At 44.9% G+C, this 27385-nt stretch overlaps 2 protein-coding genes and 3 non-coding genes across 14 annotated transcripts in view; 1 reads left to right on the top strand and 4 right to left on the bottom strand.

Annotated features, from left to right (window-relative positions):
- The window catches only part of LOC147211506 (tripartite motif-containing protein 54-like), a 40433-nt gene extending 25332 nt beyond the window's left edge, over positions 1-15101 (top strand). Inside the window, exons 7-12 of the mRNA XM_086127851.1 lie at positions 5344-5421; positions 5536-5691; positions 8318-8340; positions 8447-8571; positions 8709-8947; positions 12316-15101. Coding sequence (XP_085983977.1) covers positions 5344-5421; positions 5536-5691; positions 8318-8340; positions 8447-8571; positions 8709-8947; positions 12316-12402 — 708 coding nt within the window. The 3' untranslated portion in view covers positions 12403-15101. The remainder of the gene's footprint in view (positions 1-5343; positions 5422-5535; positions 5692-8317; positions 8341-8446; positions 8572-8708; positions 8948-12315) is intronic.
- trnat-agu (transfer RNA threonine (anticodon AGU)) lies at positions 13456-13528 on the bottom strand. Its single transcript has one exon. It is a non-coding gene; the product is annotated as a tRNA-Thr (tRNA).
- A 2751-nt stretch (positions 15102-17852) lies between the features above and the next one.
- Positions 17853-17925, bottom strand: trnat-ugu (transfer RNA threonine (anticodon UGU)). Its single transcript has one exon. It is a non-coding gene; the product is annotated as a tRNA-Thr (tRNA).
- A 2341-nt stretch (positions 17926-20266) lies between these two features.
- trnat-cgu (transfer RNA threonine (anticodon CGU)) lies at positions 20267-20339 on the bottom strand. The gene has a single exon. It is a non-coding gene; the product is annotated as a tRNA-Thr (tRNA).
- Positions 20340-25748: 5409 nt separating this feature from the next.
- Positions 25749-27385, bottom strand: part of LOC147211503 (tumor protein D54-like) — a 39565-nt gene continuing 37928 nt past the window's right edge. For all 10 annotated transcript variants that reach the window (XM_086127762.1, XM_086127770.1, XM_086127780.1 and 7 more), the window contains one exon: positions 25749-26905. In XM_086127762.1, the coding sequence (XP_085983888.1) occupies positions 26828-26905 (78 nt within the window). In that variant the 3' untranslated portion in view covers positions 25749-26827. The remainder of the gene's footprint in view (positions 26906-27385) is intronic.

Genomic DNA, 27385 nt, shown 5'->3' with positions numbered 1-27385 from the left:
AGATTCTGTCTCACGGTCAAGCAGGAAGCCAAAATAACAAGATTTAAAATCAAGCCGAAGAGCTCATGTAATAAAGTTTTTCACAAAGATGATTTGGTATAATTACATTTAATTTGTGAGTTTTGCAAAAATCAAACGTAGTTAGTTATCCTTCTTTAAAAAAAAAATCATGAACGAAATGTTTTTGTTCATCCATCCATCCATCCATTTTCCACGGCTTATCCGGGGTCGGGTCGCGGGGGCAGCAGCTTTAGGAGGGAAGCCCAGACTTCCCTCTCCCCAGCCATTTCTTCAAGCTCTTCCTGGCGGATCCCGAGGCGTTCCCATGCCAGCTGGGTGTCATAATCTCTCCAGCGTGTCCTGGGTCGTCCTCGGGGTCTCCTGCCAGTGGGACATGCCCGGAACACCTCACCAGGGAGGCCTCCAGGAGGCATCCTAATTAGATGCCCGAGCCACCTCATCTGGCTCCTCTCGATGTGGAGGAGAAGCGGCTCTACTCTGAGCCTCTCCCGGATGACCAAGCTTCTCACCTTATCTCTAAGGGAGAGCCCGGACACCCTGCGGAGAAAACTCATTTCGGCCGATTGTATCCGGGATCTCGTTCTTTCGGTCACGACCCATAGCTCGTGACCATAGATGAGGGTTGGGACGTAGATCGACCGGTAAATTGAGAGCTTCGCCCTTTCGCTCAGCTCCTTCTTTACCACGACAGACCGATACAACGTCCGCATCACAGCTGACACTGCACCGAACTGCCTGTCGATCTCTCGCTCCCTCCTGCCCTCACTCGTGAACAAGACCCCAAGATACTTAAACTCCTCCACTTGGGGCAAGATCTCCTCCCCGACCCGGAGAGGGCACACCACCCTTTTCCGACTGAGGACCATGGTTTCAGATTTGGAGGTGCTGATCCTCATCCCAACCGCTTCACACTCGGCTGCGAAACGCTCCAGTGAGAGTTGGAGAGCCCTGCTTGAAGGAGCCAACAGTACCTCATCATCTGCAAAAAGCAGAGATGCAATACTGAGGCCCCCAAAACGGACCCCCTCAACGCTTCGGCTGCGCCTAGAAACTCTGTCCATAAAGGTGATGAACAGAATCGGCGACAAAGGGCAGCCTTGACGGAGTCCAACCCTCACTGGAAACGATTCCGACTTATTGCCGGCAATGCGAACCAAACTCTGACATCGGCAGTATAGGGACCGAACAGCCCGTATCAGGGGGCTCGGTACTCCATACTCCCGAAGCACCCCCCACAGAACCCCCGAGGGACACGGTCAAATGCCAAGTCCACAAAAAACATGTAGACTGGTTGGGCAAGTTCCCACGTACCCTCGAGGACCCTGCTAAGGGTGTAGAGCTGGTCCACAGTTCCACGGCCAGGACGAAAACCACACTGCTCCTCCTCAATCTGAGGCTCGACTTCCCGACGGACCCTCCTCTCCAGCACCCCTGAATAGACCTTACCAGGGAGGCTGAGGAGTGTGATCCCTCTGTAGTTGGAACACACCCTCCGGTCCCCCTTTTTAAAAAGAGGGACCACCACCCCGGTCTGCCAATCCAGAGGCACTCTCCCCGATGACCACGCGATGCTGCAGAGGCGTGTCAACCAGGGAGGCCCCACAGCATCCAGAGCCTTGAGGAACTCCGGGCGGATCTCATCCACCCCTGGGGCCTTGCCACCGAGGAGCTTTTTAACCACATCGGTGACTTCAACCACAGAGATAGGAGAGCCCACCTCAGGATCCTCAGACTCTGCTTCCTCAGAGGAAAGCGTGTTGGTGGAGTTGAGGAGGTCTTCGAAGTACTCTGCCCACCGGTTCACAACGTCCCGAGTCAAAGTCAGCAGCGCCCCATCCCCACTGTGCACTGCTTCCCCCTCCTGAGACTTCGGATGGTGGACCAGAATTTCCTCGAAGCCGTCCGGAAGTCGGCTTCCATGGCCTCACCGAACTCTTCCCACGCCCGGGTTTTTGCCTCGGCGACCACCGAAGCTGCTGAGCCCGGCCGGGCCCCATGGGTGTAGGCCCGGCCACCAGGCGCTCGCCAACGAGCCCCACCTCCAGGCCTGGCTCCAGAGGGGGGCCCCGGTGACCCGCGTCCGGGCAAGGGAAACTGAGATCCATTAATTTTACTCATCATCAGGGGTCTTTGAGCCGTGCTTTGTCTGGTCCCTCACCTAGAACCTGTTTGGCATGGGTGACCCTGCCAGGGGCATAAAGCCCCAGACAACTTAGCTCCTAGGATCATTGGGACACACAAACCCCTCCACCACGGTAAGGTGACGGCTCACAGAGTTTTTGTTCAATTTTACTTTTTATTTCATTGACTACAGTAAAATAACCGTGATACAGAGATGAAAGTGACAAGATAACTGAGCGCATCCGTCATGTGCAGCTCTGACTGGTTGTGACGCATTTCGTTTTGCATACTTGGCCAATAAATCCGATTCTGATAAGCTTGGCTAAGAATAGTTAGCAGCATCGTATGTACCGTATTTTCACGACTATAAGGCGCCATTAAAAGTCTTAAATTTTCTCCAAAATGGACAGGACGCCTTATGATGCGGAGCGTCTTGTGTATGCGCTGAGTTCCAAAACCTGACTGACAGCCGACACGCTGTTTATATAGAGAAAAGGCGGAAGTGACTGTGGACAGGCATGCGGCAAAGAAGTCGGCCAATCAGTGAAGGGTGGGCGTGTATATATACATATATGGAGAGAGAGAGAGAGAGAGAAAAGGCAGACGTGAGTGACGACAGGCATGCAGGGAAGAAGTCCGCCAATGAGTGAAGGGTGGGCGTGTAAGTGGACGCTAAAGGGACGCCACAAGCAGGTACCAACACCTGTATAGAGTGTGGCTATGTGCATTGTTGCAAAACAACTTCGGTTTTGGTTTCTAAGAACCCCGAAAATAAATTCTACAAAGAGACACGCCTACGAAGCTCAGTTCAAACTTCAAGCCATCGGTTATGCTTTTGGCATGCGTGCCCATCTCACAGAAGCGGTGAAAAACCAAGTCAAGCAAATGAACTCTGAGCTTGCCGTTATTCCCGGAGGCTTGACTAAAGAACTCCAACCGCTGGACATCGGCATCAACCGGGCGTTCAAAGTAAAGTTGCGAACGGCATGGGAACAATGAATGATCGATGGCAAACACAACTTTACAAAGAGTGAGAGGCAGCGCCGGGCGAGTTACGCCACAATTTGCGAATGGATTGTGGCTGCTTGGACGAACGTGTCTGCTTGCACTGTTGTTCGAGTTTTTGGCAAAGCCGGCATCATTTCTGTGGAGCCACATGGCAATGAGAGTGACTGACAACGAGAGGGAACACGGCGTTTTTGATGGATTACTGGTACTTGCACCATTGTTCAATTCTATACAGAGGATGAGGACTTTGATGGATTTCTGGGTGATGATTGATCGAAAAACGTGAGTACATTGTACGATGGCTAAATAAAATACAACGGAACTCAATTTTGCTTCCGTTGCCTTTTTAAAAACGTGTTTTTAGCTTGTATCTGTATGTCTTGGCATGCTACCGTATGCTTCAAGCTAACGTGTTTTTAGCGTGCGCGCATGCATGCCGTATGTTTAAGCTGGCGTATGTTTTACCACTTTAAAATTGCGCCCAATAATACAGTGCGTTTTGTCTATGTGTAAAATACAGAAATAGCATCCATTAATGAGACTGCGCCCAACCATACGGTGCGTCGAATGGTCGTGAAAATACGGTAGTCTAATTGTCTTATACATACATAGTACCACGAACCCTTCTTTAAGAAGAGCACATCTGAAATAATGAGTTTAAAAACTCAACTCTAGAAGAAAAATTATTTTGGTTCACTGACTGTTTTCTGTTCAAGAACAGTCTTGGCACGGACACTCAGAAATGGATTGTTTTAACAAAGCAGAGACCTGAAATCATTGAAGAGGCAGCAAAATTTGACTTTGAAGTCAAGATGGCGCCCGAGTAGGCAGCCGTCAGCAAGTGCTCTCATGAGCCTTGCTTTTTTTGTTGTTTTTGTGTTTGTTTTGTCACTTTGCGTTTGTTGTTACGTCGTGTGGACCTGATGTGGACTTTTTTCAGCATTTTTTGGCCACGTTATTCATCAAGGAGGAGACTCTGCTTGGTGGTTGCACCTTCTCGGCAGCATGGGTATACCAGCACTGTTTTTGACTGGGAGGAATGTCGGCGCCATTTGACTGTCGTTGCTGGACAGTCCTGGGGCGCTTGTGTCTTGCGCCTGTAATGGGCAGCATTTTTCACAGCCCCGCTTTGTTCAGCGGAGAGATCGGTGCTGTTGAATGGTCTGCGGCTGGATGGATGTAAGTCTTGAGGAGCCGACGATGAGAAGAAAGGAGCGTTAGTGCGGAGCGCCGATGCGGATTTGGAACTGGGAGTCGCGGCTTGGAGTTTGAAGCGGATTACGTGGGACAGGAGAAGTGAACTAATCTCTTTTCATCAATGGACGCTACAGCTTCGTGTTTGCTTTCAAAACTTAGCTTGTAGCAGACGTGTGCACATTTTCAGCATGACGTCTCTGATCCACTGGTGAAAGGACACTTTGATCCTCTCCCCTTTCATCTATAACCACTTCAGACTACAAAGTGTATGCAGAAAATTGGTGAAGATTGCACGACTGTCTGTGTCCTATGTGTTGTGTTGTGTTATTTTTGTTATTTTGACTTTCAAAATGGCGCCGCGAGAGTGGCTGCCTTTCCAGCAGCTCCTATATTTTGTTGTTCTACTTCTTCCTTTCATAACTTTGCTGCTGTGAATTGGGAATTTCTCCATTGTGAGACTAATAAAGGTTTTCTTATCTTATCTTAAAATTGTTGGTGGAGTGGATGTACGAGAAAGCCCTTGCTGGTGATCGTGTAATCGAGGCAATCATCTGCGAAAAGGTGGTGGTGCTTGCTTGCTTGCGAAAACTCATGTTGATTATGAGAATTGGTGAGAACACGAAGAGGACGACATGGAAAAAAATATTTTATCACGATTTAGGCCATTTTATATCACAATAACAATACAACACGATATACTGTATATTCAGTTATTCTTTAAAGAATGATATAACACACTAGCAATGGGGAAATGAAGCTTTAAATTTGCTTCGTGGACCAGTTGTCCCCTAGATCGCACCGTTATTTAAATAAAGGGCTTTAAGTAATGGCAAGCCAGTGGACACAGACGTATAGCTCCAGCTGTTGTGAAAGCGCTATATAAATCAGCATGTATTTTATTGTATTGTATTGTATATATCTTCCATTACTATTTGATTTCAGAGCACAAACTCTGTTGATTTTGAAAATAAAAAAATATTTGTATGTTTTGCACAGGAGGCCTGCAAGACTCACAAACAAAATGTGTGCGACAAGTTCAGACGTATGTTCTCAATTCTGGACGAAAGACTTGTTGTGAGTTTCGCGCCAGTGTATGGTTCCTTCCTTGGAGAGCGATCAAGGACTAAAACGTGAACTTTGATTGTTTGTGTGTGTGTGTGTGTGTGTGTGTGTGTTGTCACCATGAAGTCCATGTCAGAGCGAATTAGCAAGGATGAGGTCGAGAAGTCCGGCTCTGGCCAGCTGCTTACTCGTTGCTATGGAGACAAGGTGGAGGCCAACAGGAAGCTGATGGAGAAAGCAGTGAGTGCAATGGAGGATCCCGACATGACAGTTTTTGTTCAGGTCAGCTCACACTCTCAGGTTGTGTTACAATGTTTGTTAGTGTCACTCAGACATAAACACAACCCTTGGTCGACTTGCGGGTCCCATTGCTAAGGGTCTGCAGGAGTCTAGTATGGATCAATCTTCTCCCACTCAAGAGACATGGGCAAGCTCGTGGATGCCTATGATTTGATTTGATATATTCTTAACCAGTTGACAAAACATTACTCAACTAGCATCATCAAACAAAATCACATATTTGCCGTGAACTACGCACACACACACACACACACACACACACACACACACACGCGCGCGCACACACACACATTCACACACAAAACAAGAAACAAAAATATATAAAGAACCAAAGCCAAGCAAGCAAATTGAGCAGATGGGACTGACGTGGGCCCTTGTCCGGTCATTGAACCCCACCCTCATAGTTAATCAAATGATAGTTGATGCCACAGCTCCTGCACAGACTCAACTCAGTGTGTGGGCCAGGATGAGATGCCAACGAGGCAGCAGGGCCTGTCGGGCGTTGGCATGTTCGCGCACAGCCATCCCAGCGCTGGAGAGCCACCCCGGGCCAGAGGAGCCGTCCAGTAGGGGGCCCTCAGATGGTGGGTCATGGCTGCCTATTAGTCAGTGCAGTGATGGGGCGAGTGATCCCATGGTTGGGCCAGGAGGCCGCTCATGGTGCTTAATTTGAGGCTACCTAGCTCAGGAAGTCGCCCCGGAAGTGTGTGTGCAAATGACAAAGTCGCACGGAGCATTGGGTGAGATGGCCTGTGTCTTGTCCCTTTGTGAAGCAAAGCAAAATATTTTGGATAAATAAAGGCTATTAAAAAAAGTGTTTATTTCAGTTTTCTTTAGCAGAGTGCTTCTCCCCCCATTTAACTCTTCTGGCTTTTACTTTTAGTGAAAATGCTTGACACCTGTGAAGAGTGAAATATGTTTCAAAGTATTTATTTTGTAATTACACATGCTACATATAGTATTCATCATGTATAGTGTCGTATTTTGGTTCCATTTTGAAATGCACTAAACAAATTCAGCGAATGTAAAAATGCTAAGTTAATGCCTTTATAAACATGTTAGGAATGCTGGTACAAGCTGCAAAGCTGAATGTACAATTTTCTTGATTGTCTTCATTTTTAATTTGGGCATACCGTATTTTCACGACCATTCGACGCACCGTATGGTTAGGCGCAGTCTCATTAATGGGTGCTATTTCTGTATTTTACACATAGACAAAACGCACTGTATTATTGGGCGCAATTTTAAAGTGGTAAAACATACGCCAGCTTAAACATACGGCATGCATGCGCGCACGCTAAAAACACGTTAGCTTGTAGCATACGGTAGCATGCCAAGACAGGCAACGGAAAACTGAGTTCCGTTGTATTTTATTTAGCCATCGTACAATGTACTCACGTTTTTCGATCAATCATCACCCAGAAATCCATCAAAGTCCTCATCCTCTGTATCAGAATTGAACAATGGTGCAAGTACCGGTAATCCATCAAAAACGCCGTGTTCCCTCTCGTTGTCAGTCACTCTCATTGCCATGTGGCTCCACAGAAATGATGCCGGCTTTGCCAAAAACTCGAACAACAGTGCAAGCAGACACGTTCGTCCAAGCAGTAATCACTTTAGAATCAAGAACAAGAACAATACAACCACAGATAAAATTATAAATAATAAAACGAGAAGAATTTAAACTGAGTATGCTATTTTGAAGAGGTGGATTTTGAGATGGAATTTGAATGTGGGAAGAGAATCAATATTACGGATGTTGGATGGAAGTCAGTTCCAGAGTTTGGGGGCAGAGTGGCTGAAAGCTCTGCATCCCATCGTGCTGAGACGGGCAGAGGGTACACAGAGGTGGAGGAAGGATGAGGACCTGAGGGAACTAAACGGAACGGAAATTTGAAGATCGGACAGATGGGGGCTCAAGGTTATGGATGGCTTTAAATGTAGAGAGAAGTATTTTGAAGTTGATTCTAAGCTTGACAGGGAGCCAGTGGAGCTGTCGGAGGATGGGGGGGGGGGGGGGGGGGGTGATGTGATGAAAGGAGGGGGTTCTAGTGATGATCCGGGCTGAGGAATTCTGGACCAGTTGGAGTTCATGGAGGAATTTGTGATGGACACCGAACAGAAGTGAATTGAAATAATCAATACGGGAGGTGACGAGACTGTGGACAAGGATAGCAGTGGTGTGAGGGGTGAGAGAGGGACGGAGACGATTGATATTACGTAGGTGGAAATATGCGGACCGGGTTATGTTCTTGATGTGAAAGTGGAAAGATAGTAAGTTATTACTGAGGGAGAAGTGAATTGCTGCTGCTATCGGTGACTAATCAACCAACAAAATAATTGTTTGAGGGCCCTTCACGTGAGAATTGTCATTGCATTGTCGACACTGAACCTGGGTTAGTGCTCAACATTAAGCTTTGTTCTGTCCACATGATATGCAGAAAAAACACAAATCTAATGAACACGCAAAACTTTCTGGGACACTGGTTCTATTTTAAACCAAGGGAAATAATGTGTTCCTGTCAAACTGTCACATTTGAACAGTCTCAGCTGTCTCACAAGTGAAGAAATGAGTTGACCAGCTCTATTTCTGTCTCTCATCCCACAGAATTCCAAAGAGTTGATCACAAAGTGAGTAGTCACACAGAGTGGTTGTGTCAATCAAAATGGGTATGATTTTTCTGAGTGGAACACTTCCCAGGTAGTCCTGGCCTCCAAGCCGATCTTTGCTCTTCAGGGTCAAAGCTGCTGCCAGTTTCAGTTTGGCTGAGACAGTCAGACCAAGCGCCGACAAGCTGAGACAATTCAGGTGCAACTTCAGCCAGCAGGAGTGGGCCATTGCTGCCATTGACTTCATCACACGTATGTAACAATTCAACGTTTTTTTGTTAAAGGGGGTTCGAGATCTCTGAGCAACCTAATGGTTCCATGGTGGGACAAGAACACTATTGATATCGAAAGGACATGTACTCCATCTAGTTGTTGTGTTTCTTTGCCAGTTGAAGATTGTACAAAACCAACACAAAATACAGAGACGACAGCACCACCTTCGCAAACAGAAGATGAGCCCACGGAAGCACCCCTTTGGCACTCTGCCCCACCATTGGGACTTTCAGAAAGCTCCATCCAGGACGTGGATTGTCAGGAGGAGCAGCTCCCGATCAAAGAGGAGGCAGGAAAAGCAAAGGAACTTTCTGATTCTCAAGGCGAAATGACGGCTCAGATAGACACACAACAGGTACATACTCATCAAACATGGACACTCTTATTATGCTTCTGGATATCTCCAGAACAGCTTATCCGGGGTTGGGTCGCAGGGACAGCAACCAAAGCAGGGAAGTCCAGATTTCCCTTTCCCCAGCCACTCCGTCCAGCTCTTCTAGGGGGATGAAAAGTAGGGATTGCCAAATGAAGCCTCATGAATCAAGCTTTGCAGCCAATTGGTTTGCACATGTAGCAAAGCTTCATGGTGCTTCACATACTCTATGGCGCCATCAAGTGGTCTTGAAGCCCACGAGGTCAACAGTGTTAAGAATTCAATGGCTATTTGCTTAAGACAAAGATATGAATGTGCTTGTGTTAGTAATTTAGTATGTGAACAAAATACAACAAGTGCTAAGGATAATTTGTTAGTCATTTTTATTCCAAAATAATAGCTTTCCCACAGTGGCTGGCTTTAAACTGTTTCTTTTTTTGGACAATATTTCACCACCTTTAGAAAATATTCTTTCACAAGGCACAGATGAAGCTGGGGTGCAGAGAAATGCGAGTGCCAGTTTATATACATTTGGGTAGGTATTTTTATGTGTCTCCTAGTACACTAATGGATTGTTCATTCTGTCGATGTTTTGTTCAGATAGGTACTTTTGGACCTCCAGGGTTGCATCAGCTAGGGCAGGGGTGCCCATTACGTCGATCCTGATCTATCGGTAGATCTAAAACAGGTCTCAAGTAGATCCGAGGAGTGTCGAGGAGAAAACAAACAAACAACCATTTGTGTGTCTTTGTACATGTTAGTAATATTTTTTTTTGTGTTAATGTACGCTGCACCCTAATCATCCTATCAGTCTCATTTTCACAAAATAAATATTAAAAAAATAAAATAAAGCAGGTAAATCTTGAATTTACGGTGGCGCCTAATTACGTCACCAGAAGTTGTTAGCACTCAGCAGTCTGCAATTGCAGCTTGTGATAAGAGCTGTTGCACTCTATCTTTTATCGTCATTATTCTCATTCAGAGTTTGCTTCGTGTCCAATTCACCGAGGGCACGGGCAAAGAATATGAACCTAGGAGGGCCCAGGGAAGCACTTTAAAACGGTACGTGTGAGCTACGATAGTTAACAGGCTGTAAAAGTGCATTGCATGCCTCAGTTTCAGGCTGTTTCTCATCATGGCGTGTGCGTGGTTGTGTGTGTGTGTGTGTGTGTGTGCGCGCGCGCGCATGCGCGCGCGTGCCGGTAAGGGTAGATCCCGTGAGGTTAGTTGATCGAAAAGTAGATCTTCGGTCCAAAAAGTTTGGGCACCCCTGAGCTAGGGTGTTTGGGGTCCTGGTCTTCTGAACTGTGTCATCCAAGCATTGCCACAGTTTGCTCCCTATGATAGACAAACAGGCTGTCAGTGACATACAAGGCGTACACTACAGCAATACAAATACAGTAATCCCTCGTTTATCGCGGTTAACGGGGACCAAAACCACCCGCGATAAACAAAAATCCGCGAAGTAGCGTTCAATGAACATAAACAGGTAAAAAAGAAAAAAAACATTTTAAAGTCCGCAAACGGTCCGCGAGAAGCTGCAAAACAACAGCGAGTCACATATACAGTACTGTACTCCATGTATATGTAAAAAAAATATATATATACAGTATATATATTTTTTATATGTTTGAAAAAATCTGCGATGCACTGAACCCGCGATAAACGAACCGCGAAGTAGCGAGGGATCACTGTAATGTGTTCTATTACCTTGGCACACCGGCTGAGCTGCTTCTATGTGTGCGCATGTGAAGCGCACCTTATTGGAAGCAAATCAAAATGTTCCCATACAGGGGAGGATCGCCTTTTTCGCGCAGGTTCCATTGCAAGCAACGGAAAAGGCTCGAAAAAAGATTGCATTTGTTGCACTGTTGCGCACAGGTGTAGGTGGCCCTGGGCCCTCCTAGGGTCTTTTTTTATCCTGGACTTAAATTATCCTCAGAAGAGGATAGTTCGAGCGTGGGGTTTTTTTCCCTCTCCCTACCCAGTGTTTTTCCTTTCTGAATTCTGACTGTAATTTCCCCATTGCGGGACAAATAAAGGATATCTTAATCTTAATCTTAACAAATACAGGAGCCCGAAATCCACAAAATATGAGATAACAGGCGATCGCCATTGCGTTTTGCAACCTATTTATACCGTAGTCTGTACTGTTTGCAATGTGCGCCAAACGTCGGACCACGCCCACAGTGCTCACGTGACTCAGCCGGCCGGCGAAGCTTCACACGTCATAATTTCCGGGTTTTGCCGACATGACATGCGCCTCGATACAAACTTCGTAGAAATGCCCCTTCCATTACTCGACACAAGCTTCGGAGCCTCGGCCCATTTCGTCCCATCACTACCCATCACTAATGAAAAGGCATTTTCAAACAAAGCAGGAGTGAACACCTCACCTAACAATATGCCTGAACCACCTAAACTGACCGCTTTTAATGCAGAGTAGCAACGGCTCTCATCTGAGAATCTCCCAGATGACTGAGCTTCTCACCCAATCTATGAGGTTGTGATGCCTATGATAGATGCCAGGGGTTGTTCGTGTGACTCTGGAGGACATGCTTTCTTGCCGAAGAGAATAAAATAAAGTGTAATTGCACATCCACTACAGCAGTTGGCAGTGGTGCCCACATTGTCAGAGAGTGCGCAGGGAGTATTACCTCTACGCTGTATTTTTTTTATTTATTTTGCACCGAGCAGGTGATATGAAGTGCAGTAAACAAACCCTCAAGAGATTAAAAAAAGCGAGAAATCAGCACAAACTGTTTTATTCATTTTTGTTTTGTAGACTAAAGTGTTTTAGATATTCTGCTCCTGAATTAATGTTGCTGAGCTGAATTTGAATTTATTATTATTATTTTATTGATTCGTTTAATTTTAGTTTTCAGAATGGTCCAATAAGTTGGTCAAAAATGTTTAAATAAGGTTTAAACAGAGATTTTCTTCTTTTCAGGAAAATGAATGCATTTAAAATCTTTACAGTTACAGACTGAAAAAACAATGTGAAAAAAGTTATTCTTTGCTGTAAGTTGAACTATATTGATTTCTTTTTTCTTTTCTTTCATGTTAATTAGGATACAATGTAATGCAGAAGTGTACTTATTACAATTTTATGAACAAATGATAATTATCATGGCGGCGGGGGAGTGTTTCTTCTTGTTGGGGGGGCTTAAATAATTGAGAAGCACTGCTCTACACCATCCTCACTTCTTCTGACTCCTCTTCTTCCTTTCCCCCCGCCCCCCCCCCCCTGTCTCCTTTTCCTACCCAAACATCCTTTTCACTTCGCCACTTTCCCTCACATTTCCTTCCACCACCTTGCCATCCTCTTCCTCCTCTATGCTCGAATGCAGGCTGTCATCGTGCTCTTCTACCTGGTAGCCTTTCTGATGCTCCTGCAGAAGGCTTGGTCTTGCGTGGGCTGCTTCACTTACACGTAGCTTCAGCAGGAGACGCAGCCGTTGTTCATTGTCATTGGGAGACGTACCACTTGCAGTGGAGAAGCAACAACCATACTGATTCACTGGGCCTTAAAACACAATTTTTTGGGGGGAGGGGGCTATGTATATAAAACACGGTTCATTTAAATCAGGGGTAGGCAACTCCGGTCCTAGAGAGCCATAGTCCTGCATATTTTCCATCTCTCCCTGCAGCAACACACCTGATATAAATGATCAGCTCATCGAAAAGCTCTGTAAAAACCTGATAAATATTCTGATCATTTGAATCAGGTGTGTTGAAAGAGGAAACTTCTAAAACAAGCAGGACTGCAGCTCACTAGGACCGGAGTTGCCTACCCTTGACTTAAATAACGGCTCGTGCCTGCAGTGCATGAATATGCATTGACCATGCCCCTATTTGCCTATGAAAGCTTGTTGTTTGAGTCCCCTTGAAACAGGCATTGAAACTTTAAATATCAGGAACAAAACACTGAACTACTCAGTCCTAGCAGTTTTACTTTATTATCATCAGTCATCAGAGCTTTAATGAGACACTTGACATACGGCAGTTGTGATTTTGGCACGGCTCTGCCACAGTTTATTGATGTGCGCAGTAAACTACAACCTCATTAGCAACCTGTGTAGCTCCACTTAAGCCCCTCCAGCATTTTTATGCGATACAGTACTGTATTCTAATCTCTCTCTCTCTCTCTCTCTCTCTCTCTCATACCCCGTTTGCTCATTGTACGATATATGCTATCAGGCCCCAGTGAGAATTGAATTCACGACTCCTGGCTGACGAGACCAGTACACAAACCACTGAGCTATGAGGCCAAGCATGCTAGTCGGCCGTGAGCATTTTTTTCAACGAGCTAACAAAAGCAGTGCCTCAATGTTGGTGTACTCAACAATTTTTTTCCGGGAAAAGCAAAGTCCATTGCTTGACTTGCAGTAGAAAAATAAGCAGAAAGTGATGTTTTACACATTTGAACAACACTGACAAGTACACAAACTTGCTTGACACAACTCACAGCAACTCAGTAACAAACCATGAGGCCTCAGTGAGAATTGAACTCACGACTCCTGGTTTACTAGACCAGTGCTCTAACCACTGAGCTACGAGGCCCTGCATGCGTGTTGGTCGTTACCATTTTTGTTAACGTGCTACCAAAAGCACAGCCTCAAAATACGAGGGTCCTCAGCAGTTTTTTTTCCGGGAAAAGCCAAGTCCATTGCTTAACTTGCAGTAGAAAAATAAAATGAAAGCTATGGTCTCCACATTTGAAGGACACTGGAAAGTTCACAGACTTGACACACATGATAGGAAGTCAGTTATATGCAATGAGACCTCAGTGAGAGTTGAACTCACTAACCCTGGTTTACAAGACCAGTGCTCTAACCACTGAGCTATGGGTCCTTGCACACCAGTCTGCTGTTAGCATTTTTGATAACGAGCTACCAAAAGTTGTGCCTCAATATTGGTGTAGAGTGATCCCTCGCTATATCGCGCTTCATTTATCGCGGCTTCATGACACCACCTTTTTTTCCAAAGAACTGTACTCAGAAAAAAAAAAGCAGAATGGCTCAGAGGTTTTGTACATGCCTGTACACATGATTGGTTCCCGGTGCGATGTCGACCAATGACAGCATGAGTGGATTTATCCCATGAGCTGATTGGCTCTGCATCTTTGCAGCCCCGCTCAGCACCTTCCCTTGTGTCTCGTCACGTTGTTGACTGATCAGTGTTTTGTCAGTGTCTCTTCACACTGTTGTGGTTGCTACGTAAGCAGCTGTGAGAGAGAGAGAGAGAGAGAGAGAGAGAGAGAGAGAGAGAGAGAGAGAGAGAGAGAGAGAGAGAGAGAGAGAGACAGAGAGAGAGAGAGAGAGAGAGAGAAAGAGAGAGAGAGAAAAAGGGGTGATTGGGCCTGTCTGATAAAAGTAGCACTTCTCTCTTAGCCTGCTCCTCATCAATACCGATTAATTGTCTTCTCATAAACACATTGGCTGCGCGGGGATACCTGGGGACTACCTGGAGGCTAAAGGCAGCTAGACTGTCAGAGCGTAAAGTGAGGGAAGCACAAGTCTCTGTCTCTCGAAGAAGGCAATGCTGGTGAATGTTAATTACTGCATAAGGTTTTATAATTAAAGATTTAAATAAATACGTGTACAGTGGTACCTCTACTTACAAACGTCTCTTCATACGAAATTTTCAAGTTATGAAACGTCTTCACAGGAAAATATTGGCTCTTGTTACGAAAGAAATTTAAAAATATGACCTCCAAGTTTCTTGCATATGCAATACACGTACAGCTGCTCTGCCATTGGCTATTACTGAGCATCTTCCTGGCAAAGAGGGACCTCTACTTTTCAAGGAGAATCGAACTCACGACCCCTGTTTTACTAGACAAGTGCTCTAAGGTAGAGGCGTGTTGACACACTGACACACTGTGTTGATACTGTGCTGATACCCGGTTTCTCTGACCACTGCCACCTGCTGGACCTTCAAAATCCCTGCAGCCAACCCACTTGACAGACTGAACTGGCTGATTTGATGATGAAGTGTACAGAATACTCGAATAATATCATTCACATCCATGCATTCATGTTGTATTCTTCAATATGTTTCAATAATGTGAAAAGCATGTGAATGAGGATGCTTGTGGGCTTTGTCTACACAAATTTTTATTGAGAGAAATAAGATGCTCCAGTGTTTTAAATTTCAGTCTGTTGTGTTTCTTGCATGCTATTTCCCCTGCTGTGGAGAACACACACACAATGAATAAGACATGTCAAAAATCCGAGAGGCACTTGATGAGCCAAGGAGATTTGAATAAATACCTTATTCTCCAAAAGGAGATCAAATGGCTCTCCACGGCGGAGAATTTGCGTTTGTCCGGAAGCTGCTCCATGATATGCACGTACTGTAGCAACATCAGTCGATAGTCCGCTGCTCTCTGCTATGCTCTCGTGAGCGCGAGCACGTACTCACGGCTCCGACGCAACCCACGTCACATATTAAAGACGCTTTGAACTACAACAATAGCTAAGATGGCCTAGCCGACACGACGCTCGAAGTCAGACGGACACGTTTTTCTGATAATCTGTGTGTTTTCCTTTTTGCCCAAATATATATTATTATTCAAGCGAGGGTGAAGTCTGGCTTGTTTTGGCAGGTATGGCAAGCCATTTGAGCATTATTTCCGGCAGGCGGCATTGTGTCACTAGACGCACTTCCTTATAATCACTGCGTGGCGGGCTTTTGCTGCGTCGACGCTCCCTGGACTGAGTCGACGCAGCCTGGACTGAGTCGACGCAGTTCACGTGTTGATCACGTGATGTCATGAAGCAGCACACGCACCGACACGTGGATTGCTCTGTGAGCCCGACGCATGCGTCGACGCATCGGTATCGCTGGACCATCACTAGCTCTAACCACTGAGCTATGAGGCCTTGCATGCTCTTCTGCCATTAGCATTTTTGTTAACGTGCTACCAAAAGCACAGCCTCAAAATACTGGTATACTCAGCAAATTTTTCCGGTAAAAGCCAAGTCCATTGCTTGACTTGCAGTTGAAAAATAAACAGAAAGTGATGTTCTCCACGTTCAAAGGACTTTGACAAGGACACAGACTTGCTTGACACACAAGATCGGAACTCAGTATTATGCAATGAGGCATCAGTGAGAATTGAACTCACGACCCCTGGTTTCCAAGAACAGTTTTCGAACCACTAAGCTATGAGGCCTTGCATGCCAGTTGACCGTTTGCATTTTTGTTAACATGCTACCAAAAGCACAGCCTCAAACTCGTGTGGTACTCAGCTGATTTTTCCGGAAAAAGCCAAGTCCATTGCATGATTTGCAGGTGAAAAATGAACAGAAACGGATGTTTTCCACGTTTGAAGGATACTCACAAATACACAGACATGTTTGACACTAACTATAGCAACTCAGTTACTTCACATTAGGCCTGAGTGAGAATCGAACTTACGGCCCCTGGTTTACTAGACCAGTGCTGTAACCACTGAGTTATGAGGCCTTACGGTGTGAACTGCTGTTAGCATATTTTTTTGACTTTGAAGTCAAGATGGCGCCCGAGTAGGCAGCCGTCAGCAAGTGCTCTCATGAGCCTTGCTTTTTTTTTTTGTTTTTGTGTTTGTTTTGTCACTTTGTGTTTGTTGTTACGTCGTGTGGAAATGATGTGGACTTTTTTCAGCATTTTTTGGCCACGACATTCATCAAGGAGGAGACTCTGTGCTTGGTGGTTGCGCCTTCTCGGCAGCATGGGTATACCAGCACTGTTTTTGACTGGGAGGAATGTCGGCGCCATTTGACTGTCGTTGCTGGACAGTCCCGGGGCGCTTGTGTCTTGCGCCGGGAATGGGCAGCATTTTTCACAGCCCCGCTTTGTTCAGCGGAGAGATCGGTGCTGTTGAACGGTCTGCGTCTGGATGGATGTAAGTCTTGAGGAGCCGACGATGAGAAGAAAGGAGCGTTAGCGCGGAGCGCCGATGCGGATTTGGAACTGGGAGTCGCGGCTTGGAGTTTGAAGCGGATTACGTGGGACAGGAGAAGTGAACTAATCTCTTTTCATCAATGGACGCTACAGCTTCGTGTTTGCTTTCAAAACTTAGCTTGTAGCAGACGTGTGCACATTTTCAGCATGACGTCTCTGATCCACTGGTGAAAGGACACTTTGATCCTCTCCCCTTTCATCTAGAACTGCTTCAGACAACAAAGTGTATGCAGCAAAGTGGTGAAGATTGCACGACTGTCTGTGTCCTATGTGTTGTGTTGTGTTATTTTTGTTATTTTGACTTCAAAATGGCGCCGCGAGAGTGGCTGCCTTTCCAGCAGCTCCTATATTTTGTTGTTCTACTTCTTCCAGCTGCCGCCTCCCTGTGTGGAGTTTGCATGTTCTCCCCGGGCCTGCGTGGGTTTTCTCCGGGCGCTCCGGTTTCCTCCCACATTCCAAAAACATGCATGGCAGGCTGATTGGATGCTCTAAATTGTCCCTAGGTGTGAGTGTGGGCGTGGATGGTTGTTCGTCTCTGTGTGCCCTGCGATTGGCTGGCAACTGATTCAGGGTGTCCCCCGCCTACTGCCCGGAGACGGCTGGGATAGGCTCCAGCACCCCCCGCGACCCTAGTGAGGATCAAGCGGTTCGGAAAATGGATGGATGGATGGATACTTCTTCCTTTGCTAACTTTGCTGCTGTGAATTGGGAATTTCTCCATTGCGAGACTAATAAAGGTTTTCTTATCTTTTCTTATCTTATCTTATATTTGTTAACCAGCTACCAAAAACACAGCCTTGCCATACAGGGGAACTCAGCAGATATTTCCAGGAAAAGGCAAGTCCATTGCAAGTGAGAAGGCACAGGTAGCAATGTTGTATGCAATGGAATGACGCCAACAAGTAAACAGACTTGCTTGACTCAGTTACACAGCAATTGGCCTCAGCGAGAGTTGAACTCACGACCCCTGGTTTACAAGACCAGTGCTCTAACCACTGAGCTATGAGGCCTTCCATGCTCAACGAACGTTAGCATTTTTGTTAACATGCTACCAAAACCACAGCCTCAATACGAGGGTCATCAGCAGTTTGACCTGCAGTCCATTGCTTGACTTGCAGGAGAAAAATAAACAGAAACTGATGTTTTCCACGTTTCAACGAAGCTGACAAGACTTGCTTGACACACATCATCAGAACTCAGTTACAGTAATCCCTCGTTCCCTCGTGGGGGTTACGTTCCAAAAAGAACCAGTGATAAGTGAAATTCGTGAAGTAAGATTTATTAAAAAAACAATAAAAAATGTGAGAGGGACGAAATTTCAAATACAAAGTTGGACTTGGTACTTAATAGTCAGCTTTATTTTTACAGTTATTATACAATACTGAACCATGTATACAATACAGAGGCGATTGCTCTAAGACTGCAAGGGAAGTTCAGCTTCCCCTAAAATGTCAAAAGTAAGTGATCAAATATATGTGTGTACGTACAATTGTGTGTACGTCATTGACTAAATATAGGCTACAACGCGCTCAACTTTTAATAATAATAATAATACATTTTATTTATAAGCGCCTTTCAAGACACCCAAGGACACTTGACAATCAGGAACAAAAACGATAAAACACAGAATGGGTTGAGCAGCGGCAGCCAGACGCGCCAGCGTTCACTCAACCCCGAAAGTCGGAAGAAACCACAGGGGAGGGAGAGGGGGAGAAAAAAAAAACTTGTGTCTCTCAAATGGCGTCGATCAGCCAAATCCGTGATTTCTTTCAATATTTGAGCACGAATTCCAGTTTCACCAAGTTGTTGTCCATTTTGCAGTGCCGTTTCAAAGCCGCATCAGTTTGCGGTTGAGCACAGTCTGAGTCTGAGTGTTGGACATTCCGCACTTTGCCATCCTTTGACCGGCAGCCTCTTCCAATAGAGCCACACCCGTCGGTTGAATTTTGCAATAGATCAGGAAACTGCTAACACCAAACAGCAGCATACCTGTTATCAGAAGGCCGATAATGTAGATGTCATCCACATCCTCAACGGACAGTGTTGACAGGCACACCATTCTCCACTTCCTCCAGGGATCCAGGGTGTACCCAGCAGCAAGAGTCCCCGAGGGGCAAGTAGGCTCCCCACTGCCTGCTCTTCTCGTCGAGACAATTTTGTCGATGGCATCGAGAGATCAGCCAACCAGTTCCATGTTTGTTTTTAGTGTGGTAGTAGTTCCAAAATAGTGTGGTACTCAGCAGATTTTTCCGGGAAAAGCCAAGTCCATTGCTTGATTAGCAGAAGAAAAATAAACAGAAAGAAATGATCTTTAGGCCCGGTAGTCCAGTGGTTAGCACGTCGGCTTCACAGTGCAGAGGTACCGGGTTCGATTCCAGCTCCGGCCTCCCTGTGTGGAGTTTGCATGTTCTCCCCGGGCCTGCGTGGGTTTTCTCCGGGTGCTCCGGTTTCCTCCCACATTCCAAAAACATGCATGTCAGGCTGATTGGACGCTCTAAATTGTCCCTAGGTGTGAGTGTGGGCGTGGATGGTTGTTCGTCTCTGTGTGCCCTGCGATTGGCTGGCAACTGATTCAGGGTGTCCCCCGCCTACTGCCCGGAGACGGCTGGGATAGGCTCCAGCACCCCCCGCGACCCTAGTGAGGATCAAGCGGTTCGGAAAATGGATGGATGGATGGAAATGATCTTTACATTCAAATGACACTGACAAGTACACAGACTTGTTTGGCTCACAGGATTGGAACTCAGTTATATGTGATGAGGCCTCAGTGAGAATTGAGCACATGACACCAGGTTTACCAGACCAGTGCTCTCACCACTGAGCTATGAGGCCTGGCATGCAAGCTGGCCGTGAGCATTTTTGTTAACAACTACCAAAACCACAGCCTCAAAATCGGGGGGGGTACTCAGCAGATTTTTCCAGGAAAAGCCAAGACCATTGCTTTACTTGCAGGAGAAAAATGAACAGAAAACGATGTCCTCCAGGTTTGAACGAAGCTGACAAGTACACAGACTTGCTTGACACACAGGATTGGAACGCAGTAACACGTAATGAGGCCTCAGTGAGAATTGAGCACATAACATCATGTTTACCAGACCAGAGCTCTCACCACTGAGCTCTGAGGCCTGATATGCTTACCTGCCGTTAGCATTTTTGTTAACGAGCTACCAAAAGCACAGCCTCAAAATACGAGGGTCCTCAGCAGTTTTTTCCGGGAAAAGCCAAGTCCATTGCTTAACTTGCAGTAGAAAAATAAACAGAACAGAAAATAATGTTCTCCAGGTTTTAACGAATCTGACAAGTACACAGATTTGCTTGACACACATGATCGGAACTCAGTTATATGCAATGAGGCCTCAGTGAGAGTTGAACTCACGACCCCTGGTTTACGAGACCAGTGCTCTAACCACTGAGCTATGAGGCCTTGCATGCTCGTCTGCCGTTAGCATTTTGGATAACGAGATACCAAAAGTTGTACCCCAATATTGGTATACCCTGCAAATCTTTCCAGGAAAAGCCAAGTCAATTGCTTTCCTTGCAGGAGAAAAATAAACAAAAAGTGATGGTCTATACATTTGAACAATGCTGACAAGTACACGGACTTGCTGGCACAACACATAACAACTCAGTGACAAAGCATTAGGCCTCAGTGAGAATTGAACTCACGACCCCTGGTTTACTAGACCGGTGCTCTCACCACTGAGCATTTAGGCCTTGCATGCTCTTCTGCCGTTAGCATTTTTGTTAACGTGCTACCAAAAGCACAGCCTCAAAATACTGGTATACTCAGCAAATCTCTCCGGGAAAAGCCAAGTCCATTGCTTTATTTGCAGAAGAAAAATAAACAGAAAGTAAAGTTCTTTACATTCAAATGACAAGTACAGTGACTTGCTTGACACACATGATTGGAACGCAGCCATATGCAATGAGAATTGAACTCACGACCCCTGGTTTACTAGACCAGTGCTCTCACCACTGAGCATTGAGGCCTTGCATGCTCTTCTGCCGTTAGCATTTTTGTTAACCTGCTACCAAAAGCACAGCGTCAAAATAGTGTGGTACTCAGCTGATTTTTCCGGGAAAAGCCAAGTCCATTGCTTGACTTGCAGGAGAAAAATAAACAGAAACGGATGTTCTCCACGTTTGAACGAAGCTGACAAGTACACAGACTTGCTTGACACACATGATCAGAATCAGGATCAGAATCAGAATCAGAATCAGAATCATCTTTATTGGCCAAGTATGTAGAACACACAAGGAATTTGTCTCCGGTATTCATATCATCATAAACAAGGACATGACAAATAAGTATGGAAAAATTAAGTGTGGAAGGACATTTCGCAATGTACCGGTAATGACACAACGGATCGGAACTCAGTTCCAGTACTTCTGTCAGAGATATGCCTCAAACAAGTTGAACAAACAGACTCAGGAAGAGATTGTCTTTGCTGCCGGGAGGGAGCTCAGTTATCGATGAAGCCACTCAGTGTTCGCTTCTCCAACTGAAACTCAACTTTCTGTGCTCCATGCCGAACTTTTATTGGAAACAAAATTTCAAGTCACATATCAGACAAAAATTCTCCCTCGTTTGCATGCCGCGCTTTTCGGCCGGCCCTCCGATATGCCCCTCAGTCAACATTTTTAGACCAAGACAACTCCCTGTACAAACAATTGGTACTTTATTATTTCTCCACGAACTGAGACAACTGTAACTTTACTCATCACACATCCTGTGTTATCAGTTCACAAACGCCTTCAATTTGGCCTTGATTCTCTGTGCTCCATTGTGTACAAGCTGCGAGAGCACACACGCCCGAAGTGAACCAAGCATACAACTACATGAAACTTTTCAACTTTGATTACTTTGTGTTTGTCTAGTCTCCATCAACTTCCTTAAACAGACATTACTTTCATGGTCACTGATGTACAAGCACAACTTTAAAACCACACGAGTACAGTACTGGAATGACAGAGGCATACTTTACATGCACAAATCTATACTGTTTGGATGATTACTATTGTTATTATTATTTTTCATTTGGTCAGGACAATTATTTAAGAGCAGATGTGTTTCAATTTGAGTTACTTCTCAGGAATTCCTTCAACACTATCTGATCCGTGTGAGTCATCAACAGCCGTGCTGTTTAGGGCTTGCGTTGTCTTGATGTGTGCTCCTCTCATGATGTCACAAATTGGTAAAATGTGTTTCAACCCATTTTGTTATTTGAAAAATCACAGGGTCCGTGCTGTTTTCCAAATTGATGTTGTGTACTTCACATGTAATGTCATACTGAAACTGCCAATTTGGACTCTTCCTCATTTTTTTTGTTTTTATTTCTTTATGGTAAAAAAGAAGTTTCATTCAAAATCATTCATCGATGTAAGGTCCTGTGTTGTTCAATTTCATTATGATTTAGATTTGACCTGTCGCGAAAAGGCAGCTGGGATCGGTTCCAGCCGCGGAGGTGAAGCAGTCCAGAAACTGGATGGATGGATTTGCACTGTGACACTTGTGACTCCGAAACTGATACAGTTATCTTGGTCCATCTCTGATGGACATTTACAAACACTCGCAAAGTGTGTCAAAACATTTGTGGGTTGATCTTGGATATTTAAAGAATGTACTTTTTGGAAATTGGTTTTTGGTTTGTTCACTTTTTGTAGTCTATTATGTTGCAGGCAGGCACGGGGTGAAAAATTATTGCATTGATTCAAGTGCAAAACTGAATCAATGCAACCTCATTTTGTGCTGTTTTTTTCAGGCAAATATAGTCATGCATACTGTACTTGCAAGAAAAACAGCTAATTTATTACCCCCCTCGCATTTCTTATGATATGAGTCTGCAAAGATGGAAATGCTAAACTCAGGAAAATAACAACAAAAAATGCCACCTTTATTCAATTCTCTTCCTGCATCATCAGTGGGTTTGTATAAAGTTAAAAAACTAAGGAAATAAATCAAATTTTGCTCTTTTTCTTCTACAGTATTATTAAGAAGGCAAGCCGTGATGTTATCGTGATATATCAGTGTCATTTGCATTTAAAAAAAAACAAAAAACCTCCAAAAAAGTGCAAATGGAACATTATTCGTGAGATGGTCAGTGTAAGCAGTTGTACCTTGGTATTCGATTGTTAATTTAATTGTGGAAGATTCTTCAAGGTGTTTGAAGGGCTCATGCCATGTTTTGGGAGAAAATTTAAAAAAAAATGGGAGCCACATTTTTTCTAATGATATCTTTTACAATTTTTTATGTCATTATATCATTACAAATCTGCCGACTACTTCACGGTCGAGTAGCAAATAAATAAATTTGACATGAATGTCCACAGCTATTTTAATATCTACTTTTTGTTTTTGCATATAAATTTATGTTTGTTTTTCAGTTCTAAGTGATTAATGTCAGATAGAATATTTCTACAGAAAGACCACACAAGGCAGTTGTGAGAGATCAGGCCGCCCTGCTGGAGAGATGGGTCCGGGGATCTCGCTGGGAGTTCTTGTGATACTCTTATATGGCTGTCGCAAGGAATATTGACATAGATAGAACTGTGTCTGTCTGGAAAAAATGGATCTGTATTTGCTTTCAATAGCTGCTGCAAGAAACATGAAATCTCTCATGACTTCGAAATTCTGCCCCCTTTTGAATACCTTCAAGATTTGTTTTTATTTAATTTTTATATGTCAATCTTGCCATGTTATTTATCTCTTGGTGATTTAGTCTTTAGTTTGTTGTTTATGTATTTTATTTGTGATTGATGTATCTTGTTGACTGTGTGCTACAATAATCCTAATCTTTGACAGACTGTTAAATATAAAGATTTGAGGAGAAAATGGCCCCAAAACTTTCATCTTGATCCCATTTTATAATTAATTATTACAGGCATTTTTCATTATTTCAAGTTAAATTAGAAGCCCGGTGGTCCAGTGGTTTGCGCGTCGGCCTCACAGTGCAGAGGTCGTGGGTTCCATCCCGGCTCCGGCCTCCCTGTGTGGAGTTTGCATGTTCTCCCCGGGCCTGTGTGGGTTTTCTCCGGGTACTCCGGTTTCCTCCCACATTCCAAAAACATGCACGACAGGCTGATTGAACACTCTAAATTGTCCCTCGGCGTGAGTGTGAGTGCGGATGGTTGTTGGTCTTTGTGTGCCCCTGCGATTGGCTGGAAACCGGTTCGGGGTGTCCCCCGCCGACTGCCCGAAGATGGCTGGGATAGGCTCCAGCACCCCCCGCGACCCTAGTGAGGATGAAGCAGATCGAAAAATGGATGGAGAGATTAGAGAATTAAGCAGTAAAACCGAGCACAGTAGTCAAGAATGACCAAATAGTGCACAAGTTATTGACTTACACTCGAGAGTTCAAAATAAACAGAGCACAGCAAAAAAGCATTTGCATCGTCGATATCTGTAATGCGAGGACGTCACAACAGCCGCGTGTCCACTTTAGCCACCATACGTGTTTGTCATACGATTAAGCGTTGAATACATCAATGCTCCTTTTTGAAGGACACTACTTTAACCTACCGGTACCAGTCAACGCCGTGAAAAAATAGAATTGTTGCTGTTCGTGAACTTTTGAGATCAGCGTTCAAAGAAGTGATTCACGCACAGGACGGCCTTGAAGGCGCTGGTGAGCGACGTCTGCCATCGTGTGGTGAAAAATGCTATTACATCTTTGAATGGCTCAGCCAACATTTTCCAAACTGAATCAAGGGCCACTCAATGTGTACGCGGCCTGTGTGTGCAGGTTGCCAATCGATGTTCTAAGCATTTACATGTATCAAGAAATCCAATTAAAACATAAAATTAGTACTGACCATATTTATTAAACATATGCCTTAAAAAAGCCAACGAGTGTAATTTTGGAAAACAGACTGCAGCGCATCCATCCAGTTATTATCCAAGTCGCTAAGCCTCACGAGGGTGGTGGGCATGCTGAAGCCTATCCTAGCGAGCGGTACACCCTAAAGCAGTTGCCAGCCACTCATAGATAAGATAAGAAAACCTTTATTAGTCTCGCAATGGAGAAATTCCCAATTCACAGCAGCAAAGTTATGAAAGGAAGAAGTAGAACAACAAAATATAGGAGCTGCTGGAAAGGCAGCCACTCTCGCGGCGCCATTTTGAAGTCAAAATAACAACACAACACATAGGACGCAGACAGTCGTGCAATCTTCACCACTTTTCTGCATACACTTTGTTGTCTGAAGCAGTTCTAGATGAAAGAGGAGAGGATCAAAGTGTCCTTTCACCAGTGGATCAGAGACGTCACGCTGAAAATGTGCACACGTCTGCTACAAGCTAAGTTTTGAAAGCAAACACGAAGCTGTAGCGTCCATTGACGAAGAGAGATGAGTTCACTTCTCTGTCCCACGTAATCCGCTTCAAACTCCAAGCCGCGACTCCCAGTTCCAAATCCGCATCGGCGCTCCGCGCTAACGCTCCTTTCTTCTCATCGTCGGCTCCTCAAGACTTACATCCATCCAGCCGCAGACCATTCAACAGCACCGATCTCTCCGCTGAACAAAGCGGGGCTGTGAAAAATGCTGCCCATTACAGGCGCAAGACTGTCCAGCAACGACAGTCCAGCGCTGACATTCCTCCCAGAACAACCATTCACACCTAAGGACAATTCAAAGTGTTCAATTAATACAGCATGCATGTTTTTGGAATGTGGGAGAAAACCTGCACAGGCACGGCGAGAACAGGTAAACTCCACACAGGAAGGCTGGAGCATAGATACGAACCCTGAACATTGTTCACTGTGCTGCCCCACTGCATAAAGCCTTCTATATGATGGAAGTTTGTTGAGTAGATTTGAATTAGACAAAGCATGTATTCATTTAAAGGAATGCTTTATTGATAATTCATACACAGCAAAACAAAAACTCATCCACCGTAAGCTTTCTAACGTGATCCAAGGTCACAATAATAAGCATCTAATCAAAGTCCAGCATAAAACTTGCACTCTTGACACCACGCACAGTGACACACACACTTCTGCACTTCTTTCTCATCCATTGTGAGTGGAAATAAAATATCTGTGACAAAAAGACCCGCGGACAAGAAACGCGGCCCAAGTTATACAGGTTTGGCAATTTCAACCAAGGAAACAAAATGCGCTATATGTAACAGCTCACAAGTCAAATAAACGTCACTTTTAATGTTGGCTTGCCATTTTTGGCATGAGAATGTTTCTACTGCAGTTTTCCACATTGAAAGAAATCTAAAAGTGACAGCATGTGTAACAAGTTAAACAACTCAGTGCTATTTGTTTGGGGACAATTTCAAGCAGCTTCACTCATTGACCCATATGGACAATTTTTTAGATTTGTATTTCAGGAATATGCAAAATGGCCACCTGACGACAAACTAGGCGAGGAGTTAACTACCGGTGCACCCGTCCAACATGGTGGTGCACGGCGAAACATTGGAGCTAAAGGTGGTTCTTGGCGGGAGAGGAGTGCAAGGAAAGGCGAGAAGGAAACGGACATATCAGCGAGTCATGCTCAAGTGTATGTATGTGTGTGTGTCTTGCTACTTTTCTTCTTGGTTCCCTCCATGCAGAATGGCGGCAGCAGCCTTGTAAAAACATGATGCAAAGCAGTGAAAAAGTGTTTATCATACAAAAGTGTTCACCCAAGAGCTCGGTTGCTGGGATACAGCGGAGAGGAGACGCGCAGCAACCAGGCTTAGTGCAACCCAGGAGTGTCCCGCACCGCCATGCGAGCATGCGTTCACACTGACAAAAATGGACAGGAAGGGGAGCGACTCAGGTCAAAAGGTCAAAGGCGGTTGGCTGGATAGCAGAGGTGCGAACGAGAGGGCGCAAAAACAGTTGTGTGGTGTTGGCGGAGGCCTTCAGCGACGTTGCTGCAAAATGGGGTGGTGGGAAGTCTCAGTCAGAATGCTGGCAATCAGAAAGGCGGGTTCTCCTGAGTGGGAGTGACCGAATCAGCTGGGCTCTCATCCCCTCGGGGGCCCACAACCTTGTACTGCACAGGAAACAAAGTAGCACAGGGAGTACAGATGTCAAAATTCATCCACAACTCATCGAACAGCAAATGAATCGACTGTTGTAATTTAGAGCCACTGATTATCTTCATTTAAATTGTCCGAATCCTCTGATTTCATCAGCCTCTGAACAACAACTATTCTGATTTCTGTCATCCTTCATGAAAGCCAAATGATTTCTTTTGTGCTTTTACTTTGGAAAACGGCTGAATCAGTAACTGACTCCAGTACAAACAGGTTGGCGAGAACATCAATACCTCTCATGTGAGTATGTTGCCGAATTGTTGTGTAGTTGTTTTTTAATGATAAACAACAATACAGTTTTAAGTAAAGAGTATTGGAAAAATGGTTTTGTAATACACTTAAATGCAAACTTAAATGACTTGATTAATTGATGGAATCATCAATTCTACAAATATTCAATCGTGAGAGCACCCGCGTCAAGGTTAGCTGTGAACGCC

The sequence above is a fragment of the Hippocampus guttulatus genome, chromosome 1 (genome assembly GCF_054856545.1).
Source record: "Hippocampus guttulatus isolate MCC_2025c chromosome 1, RoL_Hgut_1.0, whole genome shotgun sequence".
Lineage (NCBI taxonomy): Eukaryota > Metazoa > Chordata > Actinopteri > Syngnathiformes > Syngnathidae > Hippocampus > Hippocampus guttulatus.
This window is presented reverse-complemented; position numbering and strand designations above follow the sequence as displayed.